Here is a 16895-nt window from a genome sequence, read left to right on the forward strand (position 1 = left end):
ACTTGCGCCCTATTCTGGCTCAGTGCTCCATCCTCCATCCCAAGGGAATGCTGCTGCCCCTCGCTGTTTTCTCTAATAACAAACAATCTGTAGAGATCAACTCCAGGTTTTTTTTGGCTTTTCACTTACACTTTCCTAACATGGTTATGTTCTGATAATTTAGACATGCTGTTGTCTGTTGTTGCCTGGCTGCAGCTGCTGCACATCCGATATGTACCTAAGACCATTAGTAGCATTGCTGGGTCTGACCACTGCTTTCGTGGCTTCCCTAAGGACATGGACTAGACTTTGTGCATGGAGACCTATATTGCCAAAACCGAGATTCTCCCAATATTGTTTGGTAGGTCCCCAGTGTTCTCTGAGAAGATCAAATGTGTGAAAATCCATCCAGTGCTCTCTTGGTTTGCAGTAGTTAACAAATAAATGTCTCTGTTGTTACACAGGGTGTCTTAGTTTATGCCAGAGAAAACCATCTGGATGATTCTGATTTACTGTCAGTGAGGAGATGGCATTTCCCCAAAACCCAAGCTGCTGAAAAAGGCATGAAACTAAAGGGTCAAGATGTACTGAGCAGCCTAAATCAAAAGTTGAGATTGTTTATTTAATACCATGGGGTTTGTGCTTCTTTATAGGAATACACTAGGTTGTATTTAGTGAACAAGGACTTTTTGCAGTGTTACATGGCCGGTGAGCTCATGAACGAGAACTGTCCTTGTATAGCACACAGATTACACACTTATTTTGACGGAAGCCCTCCTGCTCTTCCTCAGCAGAGGACTCACTGGTAGAGCCCTGCTCTCTCTCCCCAACAGACAGATCACTTAAGGAAATGGCTGCCAAGGCAGCCTTCAGCATGGAGGAACACTTGTTGTAGAAAGACATCACTGAACCCCAATCAGGGTACCATGAGGGTCTGATGCTCACCTGCCCAGACCCTTCCATTCTGTCACCAGCCAGAGACACCATGTTGCCATCCTCAGGGGAGCATTCTCCACATGGGACGCTGTGCTCCTCAGGAGGGCATAGTGCTAGGGGGCATCCAGTGACACCAGCTGGAAGGAAGGTGCCCTGGCCTTGAGGTGCCTGCTTGTTGGGGGCTTCCTTCAGGGAAATGGTCTTTTGGCTTCTTCTTCTGAAGGTGTGGAGAGCATTGGGGGCAGATGAGCTTCCTTCTCTTGCAGCATGGCTCTTCCTGAGCAGGGCTGCGTTGACATCCTCTCCTCCAGATGTTCTCGAGCAGCCTTGGGTTATCCCTCTGAAAGTTTGCATTTTGATAGATCTGAAAGGAAAAGAAAGCTTTTAGTCATTCTGAGGTAAAGAATGCATGACTGTCACACTGTCCCATCGTACTCAGCTGATTATGTGATGGAGAAAATCATTTCCATTGCTTTCAATGGTCCTGGTGCCCTTCAGCATGGCCTCATTAGAAACAAAATACAGCTGAAGGTTGTGAACCATATGTAGGCCATGACCTGGCCTCCAAGAGTCCTCCTAGCCTGCACCTATCTAAGGGGATGGCACACATTTTAATATCAAACATTCTACTTTTGTACTCTATACAGTTACCAGTCAGTGAATAGTTTCAGTTGTCCTTGAAAATGAAAAGATTTATCAAACTGCCCAGTAAGGACTTATCTTAATATTCATACCCTTACATTAATGCTACTCTCACTTTTGGTAGAGAATCTTCTCTTTTCAGATGGCAGTGACCTTGGGACGACTCAGAAGGTATGATAGTGCTGGGAAAAAAAAGTGACTGGAGTACTGGGTAACATCTCAATCACACCTTCCAAGGCTCAGGGTGTAATGTGGAAGAGGAGGTGGAAAGAATGTAAGAGCCAAAGGAAGGGTAGGACTCCTTACAACGTGTTCCTCCAGACACAAAATGGCCTGGATACCCATGTCCTCACAGTGCCTGACACTACCTGCATAAGACCTCATAAGAGGAGGAAAAGATCATGACACCAAAATAAAAGAGAGATTGATTGAGATGGGCAAGGGATATGATGGAGAATGAAATTTCAAAGGGGCAAGAGGGGGGAGGGGGGGTATTACCATGGGATATTCTTTTATAATCATGGAAAATGTTAATAAAAATTGAGAAAAAAACGAAAGACTAATGGATAGAGTGAGGTGATATGATGGAGACCAGAGTTGTGAAGGGGAAAGTGGGGGAGGGAAGGGAAATATGGTTTATTGTCTGTAAGTACAGAAGTTGTCAATAAATTAATTAATTAAAACAGAAAATGAAAAGCTTACAGCCCATTGTTCAGGCACTGGTAGTGGGAATCTAAACAAAGAATTTTTTCTAGGCAAAGAATTTTCTTTCATAGAAAATTTAACACAAATATACTCTACCATCATTTTCTTCTTTCCAGGGTGCACTGGTGAATTCTTTGTGCGTATCTTCCTGAACCCATGAAGATTAAGTTCACAGATGAAACGCTTTAAGCTGTCCATTTCAAAAATTTTATCTGCACCACTGCGATGAAGGACCTCTGCTTCAAAAAGGTCTCCCTCAATCTTCATGGTGTCTCCTTCTTCACTCCAGCCCACAGACTTGAAGGCCTCATTCTCCACTACTGCCCAGAGTTTTCTGGGAAAGGAAAGCCCCAGGAGGCTGCTGGTGCCTTCCTCACTGGCTGCATGGTGGTCTGGTTCTGTTTGGAGGTTCTCTCTGAGGTTTGGATATTGACTCCTGCCTTGGTCACTCTGAGCTTCTGAACCTCCTCTTGTGTCCCCATTTCGATCACATGAAGCCTCAGATGGGGCTGCTCTAGCTGGCTCTTCACCAACCACTGGTTTCCCAATGGATTTGTCATTCTTTTTGATGCTCTGAGTGTTCATAGTCCTACACTAAATCAGAACTACTTGTTCTGAATATCACTAATCATGTCCTGCCTGGTGCAAAGCACGTCTGTTCTAGAACCTTTGTAGGGAAGCAACAATCTGCTGATGTCACCATGGGCTCTGACATGTCATGTCACCATGGTGACTCATAGTCAGAGGAGAAACAAGTGCTCAAATGTGGTGGAGTGCTTGACCTGAATTCAGCTACAATTTTTTTCCTCAGGAATGTGGATAAAAGTGTAGTATACATTTTCAGAATCATCCCCCCCCCCCCCCCGATTTCTGACAGGTAAATTTTGACACGGTCCAGTCCTGCAAGTGTTGAGAAACAGATCCCATTTCCTGTCACACCCCTGAAGAAGGATGGGAACTGGAAAAGCAGTTTTCATTCTCTCTGCTTAGCTCAGGGCTCAGCACCTACTTGGTCAAAGTGTGGGTGTGAGGGAGCGTGGAGCCTTGGGGGGTGGCTCATATGTCAAAGACATTTTCTAGCCGAGCCTCCAAATCTGGGCTCTGTTCATACCATTACAGCAGCAGGAGACCTTGGTGCACCCATTTGTGTGTGTGCACATTGCACACATGCACACACACAAATACACAAATGTACATATATGTCAGTTTTCCAAAATATTATTCAGGTCAGATATACAATGAGGCCACAGTACCACCATAGCACAGAGGCCTTCCCATGATCATTACTGAAAAGCACCCCAATCCCAGGTCTGTCATTGTGATCTTCCAACTGTGCCCGCAGGCTATTTGTATCAAAGCATTTATATACATATATGAAAATGTCATTATAAAACCAGCTATTATTAAAAATTCATTTTATTTATTTGTTTGTACTTATTTGCAAAGATTTACATGCGTACTAGGGAATCAAACTTGGGTCATTAGGCTTTGCATGTAAGCGTCTCAAACAGTGACTGATCTCTCCAGCCCAAACCCACCATTTTGTACAGTTAATATATACTAATAGCAAACTGAGCTAAGATATAATCAACATTAGCAGCTGTGCTACATCTGTCATTATTTGTAGCAATATTTTCTCAGTACTCAGAATTTTATAAACAGACTCCTAAGTTATCATACAGCAGGGTTATTTTAACTTTAAAGAAAAGGCTCATTTGTGTAGAATAACTATGGTTTCAAAAGCAAGATTGCATCATATGGTCATTTATGCTTGACTTCACTAGAGGACAATTTCATCTTTCTTTTTAAAATACTGTTTGTTTGTTTTTTTTAAAGGAAAGAGGGAGAGATGGAGAGAGAGAGAGAGAGCTGGAGCTCGTAAATGAGGTGGGTGTGCCAGGGCCTGATGCCACTGTAAAGGAATGCCAGGCCCATGTTCCACCTTTATGTATCTGGCTTTACATGGGTACTGGGAAAATCAAACCCAGGCCATCAAGCTTTGCAACCAAGTGCCTTTAAGCACTGAGACATCTCTCCATCCCCTCATTTTTCTTTATGGTACACAGTATCTCAGTAATCCAGGCTGGACCTGAACTAACTCATGCTAGGATTACAGGTGTACATCCACAGGAGAGGTTTTGTCCAATGCTGGGTGTGGAAACCTGAGCTTTGTACATACTAGGCAAGCACTCTACCAAGTGAACTATGTCCACAGCCCTATCTTCAACATCTTAATCACTGTCCATTACCATAACCATCTCATTATGGCACCCCACATCCTAAAATTATTTAAAGCAGTCTCAATAGAGGAAATGTACCCCAAATGAAGGCAAGTAACAGAAGAACTGAGTAAATGAAGCAGCCCATTCCAGCCCTACCTTTGTGTGTCATAATCAGTTTCTTTTCATGGAATCTTGCTCCGAAATAGCTCTGTGCTGGGTGATTTGGTTTCTGTGATGTTTCCAGCACAGACAAGTAAATGAGATTGTGTCTGATTGTGTCTGAGACAGAATGTCCTAAGAAATAAAACCTCACTTGGCTCCTCCACCCATTAAATTCTCACAGACATTACAACATGAAGAATGTATTGATTTATTGGACATATATCATGTTTCTGTGGCCCCTATCTAGTCGCAAACACTCATGGAATCCACTTAATGTCTGGCAAACAAAGAGCATATTTTTCAGTTAACAAACTGCTCTTTTATGTGTCTGTGCTCACACAGAACTGTCCTCATCATAATCGCTGGTACTGGGAAGGTTCGTTCAGAATGTTGAAGTTGAGTGTGGCAGTGCATGCTTTTAATCGCAGCAACTGGGAGTCAGAAGCAGGAGGATCACTGTGTGAGTTTGAGGCCAGCCTGAAACTACAAAGTAAATTCCCAGCCAGACTGGGCTACAGAGGCCCAGCCTCCGAAAAGAAAACAAACAAAACAACCAACCAAACAACAACAAAACCCATAATGTTGACTGGAAGTCTCACTGTATGGAACCACACTCAACATTTTCCTGATTCTGCGCAATACAAGGTTCTAACATTGATCAACTTTTGACTCAGCCACATTTTTTTCATTTAAAATCTAAAGAGAATGTTTTAACTACCTACAGGCATAATACTCACAGCATCACCATTACAATTTGGATGTGAAATAATTCATGCCTGGTACCTTCAGAAACTGACAATCTTACTTCTACACCACTTCATTTCTTAGGAAGTAGCATATATAATATATAATATTATATATATATATATATATATATATATATATATATATATATATATATATATATGTATGTATGTATGTATGTATGTATGTATAATATTATAATATATAATTTGTTCATTTGTTTGTTTGTGTGGTTTGGTTTGGTTTGGCTTTTTGAGATGGGGTCTCACTCTAGGCCAGGATGACCTGGAAATCACTATGTCATCTCAATGTGGCCTTGAACTCATGAGGATCCTCCTACCTCTGCCTACCAGTGTTGGGATGAAAGGTATGTGCCACCATGCCTGGGTGTTTTGTGTTGTTCAACATAGTGTCTCACTCTTGCCCAGGCTGACCTGGAACAAGCTTAAATTATTCCCCTTTTCTTCTGCTGCATCTGAAATATGTTGGACCTTTTGTTGAGTGGGCAAGGTCTCCAGTTGCCATCACAGAGAAGAGTGCAAAACTGGCAGTCTCCACTTTCACTTTGTGTGGGCCATGGATTTTGTTGGTTATTTGTTCATGATATTTGGTTGCAGTGGGCTGGAATTCCTTGCCAAATATACTTGCAACATTTTAGCTGAAAAAGCAATATTGATTTTATATTTTAATTAGCATACAGAGCTCTAGGTATAATCATGACATTTAAAAAAATTCCTAAACCTCCTTTGCCTCTGTGCATGTTTAATACTCTATATGTCAGGTGAACAATGTCTAGTATACATAGTTTTTATAAAGCAGGAACAAAGACAAAAACACAAAAATAACAGAAATGATCACTATGTCATCCTGAAGACCTGAGGTTTGCTCCAGTGTGCTTGTCTCTTTCCACTTTTCAGTCCTCTTATGAAAACTGTTCTATCTGGCCCATGATCTTTGGTTGTACTCAACAGTGAGAATTCAAAGCCAGGATACAGACTGGGAAGATGTCTTAGTGTTTAAAGATACTTGCGAGCAAACACAAGAACATGATCTCTTGTTGTGGGCTTTTGTTTTACTTATCCTAATGCTTTTGATTTTTATTCATTCTATAGTATGTGCCCAAAATCTTCTCATAAAATGACTTAACTTACAGTTATTTCTTCAAATTCAAAAATTATTGAAATTCCTCTGGCATATGTCATTCTATTCATGTGCTAACATTGCAAATTTGGTTTATTTTAGGGTGGTTTTTTGTTTATGTTGAGGTTGATGTGCAATCATAATACATTTAGTTCAAGTATAGTGTATGTAAAATGTATGTGTGCTTGCAAAGGAAAGTTTTGGAGGCTGATGGAGACTGCTACCTTTGCAACATGTGCCAACATGTCATAAGTGAAACAACACACACATGACTTTAAGAGAACACTGTATTCACTTATTTGTGAGGAGAGAGAGAATTGTCATGTCAAGGCCTCTTACCCCTACAAATGCATTCCAGACATATGTGCCACCTTCTGTATCTGGCTTGACATGTGTATTGGGGAATTGAACCCAGGGTGCCTTTGTCAGCAAGTCCCTTTAACCACTGAGCTGCTGCCCCAACCCCATAGACACAGCCTTTTTTTTGGGGGGGGGGGGTTCAAGGTAGGGTCTCACTCTATCTCAGGCTGACCTAGAATTCACTATGGAGTCTCAAGGTGGCCTCAAACTCATGGTGATCCTCCTATCTCTGCCCCCAGATTGCTGAGATTGAAGGCATGCACCACCACACCCGGCTCCTCAGACATTTTTAAATTAAACATCCTGCTTGAGCCCCTAGCAGGCAGATCCTTGCTGAGAGGTGAGGGGGACATGTCACTGGAGATGGACCTTAATGTCAAGCCCTAAGGTGTGTTTAAGGGTGGGTCTGAATTCCAGCCCAAAAGTGTATGGAGAACACTTTGTGCTGTGGCAGTTCTTGCTTGCTTCCTTGCTGTTGCTGTTTCTTTCTGCTTGGTGCCACGAAAGGGAGCAAGCTTCTTCTGTCACTGATGGTGTCCCCATGGATTTTTTTGTGAACATGAAATAAACCCTTCCCCCCATAAATTCTGTCTGGATGGATGTTCACCCTAGCAAGGAAAAGCTATCTAAACAGATGTGGTCACAGCAGAGTAAATTTATTGTCAATTTTAACATAAATTATAAAGCGAGGATACTTGAGAAAAGTTTTACTAGAAAATTAAGAATGAAAATATCAAAATCTTTATTAAAATACTGTAAAAGATAAATATTATTACATTTACTTTGTAATTTGGCTAATTAAAATTTCATTAACACTGCTATAATGTCAGTTTATGTGAAAGCTATTTTATAAGGATGCATATTTATTTCCCTATACTTTTTCCTTTATCTTTCCAGGCTTTTGTTTTATTTTTTAATTATAATTTATTTATTTATTTAATTAGTTTTGAACTCAGTGAATACAATCAAGTTGGTACCATTATTAGGCTCATCTGTGACCTACCACCTCCCTATTGGCCCCTCCTTGTTGAGGTATTGGGTCATGCATTATGGAGTTAGCCCACCATTATGAGTAGGATAAATGTCTGCATATCATGACCCAACATGTGGCTCTGACATTCTTTCCGCCCCCTCTTCCATAAAATTTCCCTGAGCCATGTTGGGGTCATTTTTGGTCTGTTTCAGTGATGAGGTGTTGGGGGCCTGTGAGGCTCTGGCTCTCTGGTTTGGTAGGAGTTGATTTTTCTCTGTGTTGGTCTCCTTTCCCCTTGTGCTGGTACCCAGTTCACCAAGAAAACAGTCCCCTTGCTTGTTTCGCCAATTCTTCTTAGTTTCAGCTGGGGCCCTTTTGAGATATGATGGGCTGGTTCTCTCCTTAGGATCTACATATATCTGAAAAAGAGAAGCAGATTCTCCACCGGAGAGTAAAGTTAACACCAGACAAATGGGGTAACCCTTACTTTTTTTTTTTAAATAGAGAATTTAATAGGTGTAGGACCTCTTGTAGCCCATGATTGATGGTAGCTTGATAATGGAGAGTGGGCTTATGTTTGGATAAGGTTCTGACTTGTTTCCCAGCTCCAGCTATGGGTACTGTATCACTGAGGGGATCAGTTAGCTGAATCAATAGCAGTTGGTTTCCCACCATGGCTGTGCGCCACTATTGCACTTGTGTGAGCATCATTACAGGTTATTTGCTGCTAAGTAGGTTAGACCACTAGTTTCTTGGACAGATATTGGTCATTTTCCCCCAGGCGCCCATGTAGCACCTTCTGGCACTAGATGCGCTGACTGTCTGGGGACTGACTCTCTTCCAGCTTCCAGTCATGTCATTCCATTTTAGGTGTCAACCACATACAGTGTTTTCAGCAGTAGGGTCTTACCACTAACCTTTGGTGGGTCATCAAGTACTCTGACAGAAATCTGTCTTTCTTTTAGGAAACGTTGTAGGTCTCTCTGATCAAAAGCTCATTGTGGATGATAGCCACATGATGGTACTGGGAGTCACAGGTCAGTGCCCACTAAGAGGAGAAAGAAAAAGACAACTATTATTAAAAAGTTAGAGAGAAGAGCACACACACACAAGAGGAAGTGTGTGGGCTGGAGAGATGGCTTAGTGGTTAAAGTGCTTGCCTGCAAAGGACCCAAGTTCGATTCCCCAGGACTCACCTGCTCTTGGTCAGGTGATTTCTGCCAGCAATGAGAATCTGACTGCAACAAGGACCTTGTACATCATGGTGGTTTAGAGAAGTCACATCAGAAAACCACATCAAGCTTTCATAGCTGCTGCTGAAACCTGGAAATGGGCTTATTTCCTCAAAGAACCATGTAAAGAGCCGGGAGTTATAAAAGTCCCTCAAGGATCGAAGCACACCTTATACAGCCAGTGTGCATTGGCTCAATGGCATAACAGCAGAATCCTGCTTATCAATGGGCCACAGAGGAGAATGCTGAGATGTTCATGTTGGGAAACTGTATGCAATTTTCAAGGAGCTGGAAGAGCCAGTGTGAACTGTTACCTTTCCCCCTCTCGTGGGTAAGCTGGTAGCAGGAATGAGAGCTGAGAGCGCTTGCTGAGTAGCCAGCAGTCACAGTTTGCAAATACTGTCACTCATTCATTTGAGGCAAGTGTCATCTCCATTGACAGATGGGGAAACTGAGATTCGTGGGGCTCACGCAACCTTGGCAAGGTTGTGATGATGATTGTGGTTAAAAACAGATCTCACATGTAGCTACCAGCTCCAAAGCTTGGCTCCTTGTACGGGACTCTCTCCATTCCCCATGGAAAAGCTGTATACTCATGTAATAGTGGAGAGATTATAAATAAAACTATATGCAAAAAAAGAACAACAACAACAACAAAAAAAAACGTTAGAGAGAAGAGAGAGAGAGAGAGAGAGAAGTGGTAGAAGATTAAGATAAGTCTTCATTATACCCTCTACAGTGCCTTGTGGCTGAGGTATTCCCTCTAAGGGACTGGTGAATGTTCAAGCATTTGGTCTGCCTTTTAGGATGTAGAACTTTATGGTACCATTGCCATTTGGGTCAAGATTTGTGTCCCCCGTGCCCTCTGTTGCCCTTCCCTCCCTCCCCACCCCTCCTATTACTAGTCCTTAAGATGCTTGCTGGGTATGTAAGGCATCTTGGGTAGATTCAGGTTAGGTGCTGTAGATGAGTGAGACTATGCAGTGATTTTCTATGTGTGATTGGGCAAGTTCTCTGAGAATGATCTGTTTCAGGTTCAACCATTTTTCATCAAATTTCATTGTAGCATTTTTTTCTTGCGGATGTATAGAATTCCATTGTGTAGATATACCACATCTTAGATATCCATTCTTCTAGTGATGGACACATGGGTGGATTTCCTATCTCACTCCTCCCATCCCTTTCCTTCCATTTTTCATTTTATTTCCATTTCCTCATTCCCTCTTACCTCCTTCTCATTTCATCTCACTTTATCTTTGTGGTATGAATTGAATCTAGTGCATGCTAGGCCAATGCCCTCTTGCTGAGTTATATCCCCACCCCCTTATCATGTACTTCTTAAATTTTGAGATAGAGTACTGTAGTAACCATCTCATTGCTAGGACAAAGCACCTTACTAAAAGCAGAACAGGGGTGGAAAAGATTTCTTTTGGCTTAAGGTCTCAAAGTGAAGCTCCATGATAGGAGAGGAAAGTGTGGCATGAGCAGAACCTGGATGATATCATCTTTGCCACAGGAGTTTGAAACCAGCAGCAGCCAAGTGAGCCAAATTCTAGCAAGGACAAGCTGGCTATAATACACCTAAGCCCACCTCCAGCAACACACCTCCTGCAACAAGGCTCCACTTCCAAACTTTGCATTAAAAATCATGTGAATTAGCTGGGTGTGGAGGTGCATGCCTTTAATCCTAATAATCAGTATTCAGAGATAGGAGGGTTGCTGTGAGTTTGAGGCCAACCTCAGACTACACAGTGAGTTCCAAGTTGGCCTGGGCTAGTGTGAGACCCTACTTCGAAAAAAAAAAAAAATCACATGAGCTCAGGAGGGACAACTGATTTAAAAACACCACGAAGTTTCACAAAACGACCCAGGCTGTCCTTGAATTTGTAAGCGTCCTGCCTCAACATCTGAAGAATTTGGGATTTCAGACCTGTGACATCAGGCTGGGAAACAAATTTTTTCAATGTTGCTTATTGCAGTCACGATAACATTGCTTGTAGAAATCACCTAACCAAGGGTGGCTTGTGGAAAAAAAGAGGTTTATTTTGGCTTAAATGCTCAAGGGATAGGTCCACAATGGCAGAGGAAAAGATGGCATGAGCAGAAGGTGGACATCACCCCCTGACCCACATAAGGTGGACTATAGCAACAGAAGAGTGTGCCAAACACTGCCAAGCGGGATGTTGGCTATAAAGCCCATAAGCCCACCCCCAACAATACACTCCCTTCAGGAACTGTTAATTCCCAAATTTCCATCACCTGGGAATGTAGCATTCAGAACACCTAAGATTATAGGGGACACCTGAGTCAAACCACCACATTTCCACCCCTGGCCCCCATAAACTGATAACCATACATGATTTAAAATTCAATGCATTCATACCAACTTTAATCAATCCCAATGATGTTCAAACATCTCCATGATCCAAGGTCTTTTAACTGAGCCATAATACCAAAAAGACATCTCCCCAAAACCCATAATGGCACAAATACACATTTACACTGCAAAAGATGTCACTGGCATAGCAAAGAAACATTCAGCCAAAACAAGATTTAAAAGAACCAGGGCAAACATCAAATTCTGTAGTTTCAAGTCCAACAACTTGAGCCAGTGACAAATCTCCAAGTCTGTTGGGACCTGAAAGGCCCAGGCTTGAGTCCTAGCGGAAGTTTCTGAGCCTAGCTAAAGTTTGGGGAGCTGTCTCTAGCCAGCTAGGCCGCAACAAGACGTGTAATGGCTTCTGGCCTGGCACCTCCGCATAGGAGTTGGAATTACCATTTCAATAGTTACAGTTTACTATTGGCCCTTACCTCTCCCCACTCCCCAGCCTAAAGTCCCCACCTTTGTCCCCAACATTATATAGGCAACTGCTTATAATAATAAAGCAAGTTCCTGTGAGTTCCTGCTTCCACAAGACTCCCTACTCAATGTGGTTCTTCTCGGGTGACTAGGAGAGATTCTGGGTCGTCTGACCTCCACCCTCTTCATCAATCCCTTGGGAGGAACCAGTGGGCCTGGTCCTTACACAGCACTACCTGCCTGCTGGAGGAGCTCAGCATCTGGAGCCTAACATGAGGCTCTGGGAACCCAGCAGACTAGTGCCCCTTGGGAGGCATTCATTGAGGAGGTAATGAGTGTACATGTGCAGGTGAGCGTACCCTCAGAGTTATAAGGCAATCTTCATATTTAATGTGCTAAACTTTGCTTCTATAACCTGTGCTTGCTTGTCAACATTTCTTCGTTCCCTTTCTCTTTCCTTTCACTTTCAGTTTGCCAGTGGCTTTTGTATTTCTGAAGGCTTGTGCTTCTCTCTCTCTCTATTCTTGGGCCTGTGAAGGCAGGCCAGCTTTTTCTGCCATTATGGAACTTCCTCTGGATCTGTGAGCTTCAATAAATATCCATTCCTCCATAACTGTGCCTGGTTAGGATGTTTATCTCAGTGAACCAGAAGCTATCTGATAAGTGGACTGAGATGAAACTGACTATGTGTATGTTGATCTTTTGGAACCTTTGTTTTGGAGAACTAGGCACAGACTTGGTGCTTGCAACTGAAGGTGTCTTCTGGAGTGGTAAGCCAAGTTTTATGGGCTATTCTGATGAGAATCTGAGAATGCTAAGGGAAGACAGCATTAAACTTTGAGGCTTGGCTTATGAGCTTTCTAAGGGGAAGGAAAGACTGCAGGGGACTTTGTTGGAACTGGTCTACTGGCATAAGGGCTGCCTGTGTCCTGGTACCCAGGTCCAGAGAGTTTAATCAAGGTTAAATTTGAAATGGACTGATGTGCTTGGCTAAGATCCCCAGAGGGGGACAACTTAAGACAGGGGTCATGGTGACTAATGCTCTGAGCTAAACACCTGGTTCCCAATGACAGGTAAGATCTCCAGAGGGGGACAACCTAAGACAGGGGCCATGGTGACTAATGCTCTTACAAAAACAAAAGGGGGCGATGTTGGGCCATGAAAGGCTCAGGTGTAAGGCCTAGTAGAACTTCCTGAGCCTAGCTAAAGTTTGGCAAGCTGTCTCTGGCCAGCTACGACTCAGCAAGATGCCTAATGGCTTCTTGCCTCCCACCTGCACATAGAAGTTGGAATTGCCATTTCAATAGCCAGTTTACTAGTGGCCCTTAACTCTCTGCCCCCCCCCATCCTAAAATCCCTGGCTTGGTCCCCAACATTATATCGGCAACTGCTTACAACAAGAAAGCAACTTCCTGTGAATTCTTGCTTCCACAAGACTCCTGACTCAGTTTTTCTCTGGTGACTAGGAGAGATTCTGGGTCATCTGACTTCAACCTTCTTCCTCAATCCCTTGGGAGGAACCATCAGGCCTGGTCCCTCCTCAGCACTATCTGCCCATCAGCAGAGCCCAGAACAAGTACAATAATTTCAACCAGCAACAACTCTCTGGCATTCAAATTCCACCCCTCCAGCTAGGCTACTTACAGTCCTGGGAAACTTCACTGGGGTGGGCAGCTTCCCTTAGCAGCCATCTCATGTTCCCAGCACCTCCACTGGGTCTCCACTGCCATCCATGGCTCATCCTCATGGCCCCATGAGGTCTCCATGCAGGCAACACTGCCCATGGATATTTCCAAAACACAAGATCACGTTTCAAACTCAATGGCCCTCTCTTTGCTGCCTTTGTTATACTCCTCAATACCAGGAAGGGTGGCAATTTGTTAATCCAGGGGGAATGAAGCAGACTTTGAAGAATAGGACACTACTTGAGCACTGAGGCCCCTTCAAGAGTCCACATTCTTCCTGTTGCTCCAGTGCAGGTCATATGGCCCAATCTCAAAGGTTGTAATCTCTCAATTGCAGTTGAACAGGCAACAGTTCACCCAAAGATTTTTCTTTCTGTGTCATATCCCTCAGCTCACACCAGTTTATTTCTATGCTAAGCAACCCTGCACAACTTCTCAGGACATGGGGATAACAAACACAAGGGACGTGGGACAGTTCGCACTGTGACTAAAACGGTTGCCAATGACTCTTTAATTTTTTTGCCCCTCCTGAAGTTCCCAAGAGTGGTGATCTGGATGATGATGCTGAAGCTATCCTTTCTGCAGACTTTGAAATTGGTCACTTTTTACGTGAGCGTATAATCCCAAGATCAGTGTTGTATTTCACTGGCGAAGCTATTGAGGATGATGACAATGATTATGATGAAGAAGGTGAAGAAGCAGATGAGGAAGGGGAGGAAGAAGGAGATGAGGAAAATGATCCAGACTATGACCCAAAGAAGGATCAAAACCCAGCAGAGTGCAAGCAGCAGTGAAGCAGGATGTTGTGGCCTTGAGGATAACTGCACTGGTCTACCTTCTGCTTTCCTGGAAAGGATGAATTTACATCATTTGATGAGCCTATTTCAAGTTTTTGTTGTTTGTTTGCCCATTTTTGTTTTTGCAGATTAAAATAAAAATGTCACAATTTAAAAAAAAATTCTAAATCCACTTTAGGGTGGTATTATTCATTGTAGATATAAAACATACAGCATATTTTCATTTAAATAAATTAACAGATAAACATTTTAATAATAAGGACATTTAAAAATAAAATGTACATGAATTATTTGAAAATATTAACTGTATGAAATTAAAACCTGTAACTATAAATTACATTTGGTGTAACTCAGCTACAAATATTCACTAACTAAATTACTTCATTCATTTTAGTTGTAATTCTATCATAATCCAAATTTTATACAAGGCCATCCACATCTGTTATTGAGAATAAAAAGAGTTGGGTTTAAAAATTCTTCTTGAAGCCAGGTGTGGTGGCACATGCCTTTAATCCCATGACTCAGGCGGCAGACATAGGAGGATCGCCATGAGTTCAATGCCACCCTGAGACTACATAATGATTTCCAGGTCAGTCAGTACTAGAGTGAGACCCTACCTCTAAAAACAAACAAACAAAATGCTTCTCAAGGACTGGAGGGATGGCTTAGTGGCTAAGGCATTTGCGTATTTAGCCAAAGGACCCAAGTTCGATTTCCCCAGGACTCATGTAAGCAGATGCACAAAGTGGCACATGCTTTTGGAGTGCGTTTGCAGTGGCTGAAGGCTATGGCATGCCCATTTTCTCTCATTCTCTCTCTCTCTCTCTCTCTCCAATAAATAAAAAAAATTAAAAACCTGGGCATGGTGGTGCACACCATTAATCCCAGCACTTAGGAGGCAGAGATAGGAGAATCACCATGAGTTTGAGACCACTCTGAGACTACATAGTGAATTACAGGTCAGTCTGAGCTACAGTGAGACTCTACCTCGAAAAACCAAAAATTATAGATAAATAAAGTACAATAAAAACATAAAAAATAAAAAATAAATTAACAAAAAATCTTGAGTGGCTGCTTTTTGGTTGCAGAATTCAACACTAAGTTCAGAACAGTGTAACACATGTCATCTCAACTGTGGTATAGTTGTCAAAGTGAGTGAACAAAGTTTATTTTCCAACTCTGCAAATTTAAATGTGCCTCTGATAAACAAGGCTTCCACTGGCCAAGTGATTACATGTACAATCACCCAATTAGAAGTGAGTTTTGGCTTCTCTCCTCAGGTTTAGTTAGGCCATCAGAACAAATACCACCAGGTCAACAGTCTGTTTTAACTCATTTCACCACCGTTTTAATGCACTCCTACTGCAGCTAGTCTTCAGCAAATGGAAACCTTGAGAATCTCATTTGCACTTCTAGTTCTCAGTTCCAAACCATATCTCCCCTACAGAATACTCATTTTGAACTGCCCATGGACCATCATACTTTTCTAATTGGATATCCTAATTTCTCAGCCAACCAACCTCTTTATTCTAACCTGCTACAGCAGGCCACCCAGGGTCCCAACATCCAATGTGATTAATATATCCACTTTCTCACAGTGAACATCCACTTATCAATCATCTTCAATATTCCAACATCATCCCAAAGACAAATGACCTGTCACAGGAGCAAATAATTTTGCATAGTATCATAGGTTAAGCTTCATGTTGACAAATAGTTGAGAAATAATTCTCTTATTTGAAAAATAAAACTACAAATTAATCTGTATGGGTTCTTATTCTGTAGTTTTGAAGGTCAAGAGTAACATTAAATAAGAGAGGAGAGTGGGGGAAAGAAGGAGACTAGTGGAATGTGGAAGGAGCTGGGGCACAGAGGGTATGGTTAAGGGAGCTGAATAAAGTGTATGCTGTACTTGAAAGAAATTGTGCTGATGAGTCCATCACTATGTATAATGAATACATGTCAGAAAAGAGTAGAATCATATTATTCTCCAGTGGCAGGGTAGCATAGTATTCAACATTTAGTATATAGTATTTGACAGAAATGTTGCCAGGCCTAGTTTCTATAACTTTAAATGCTTTTAAAAAGGATAAGTAATAAAAATGGGGAACAGAAAGCACCAAGTGGACAAAGTAAAAATAGTGGTTCATAAAATCATTGAGAATGAGTGAAAGGATGGTCTAAGTTAGAAATGTTGTGAAGGTAAAGTACAAAATGAAATCCAGGACTGGCAGACTTGCACCGATTCTTAACAAAGTTAAAAGACTTCATTGATTCTATAGTTAAAATGGGACTTCAGGAAATAAATTTGCATTCAGTAAAGGTGTTGCATGCCCAGTAATCATTATCACCACCATTGCTGCCATCCATTGACTAATTATTATCCTATAGCAAAGACCAAGCTTTCATGACTGAGGGAATTAAAGTTACTATAGGGCCATTTCTCTCTGTATTATGCCAACCTACAGATTCATGACATTAAGGATCCTGTTCCTATGTCCCCCTTAATGCTTTTTCG

General features: G+C 42.1%; 1 protein-coding gene across 1 annotated transcript; it reads right to left on the reverse strand.

The window, feature by feature from the left end:
• Positions 1-693: 693 nt before the first annotated feature.
• LOC123457048 (heat shock transcription factor, X-linked member 3-like) lies at positions 694-2847 on the reverse strand. Its single transcript, XM_045141146.1, has 2 exons — positions 2354-2847; positions 694-1279 (listed from the first exon to the last, which is right to left on the reverse strand). Exons 1-2 carry the CDS (start codon positions 2845-2847, stop codon positions 694-696), a joined length of 1080 nt encoding a protein of 359 aa, XP_044997081.1.
• Between the last annotated feature and the right edge of the window lie 14048 nt (positions 2848-16895).

This window comes from Jaculus jaculus, chromosome Y (genome assembly GCF_020740685.1).
Source record: "Jaculus jaculus isolate mJacJac1 chromosome Y, mJacJac1.mat.Y.cur, whole genome shotgun sequence".
Lineage (NCBI taxonomy): Eukaryota > Metazoa > Chordata > Mammalia > Rodentia > Dipodidae > Jaculus > Jaculus jaculus.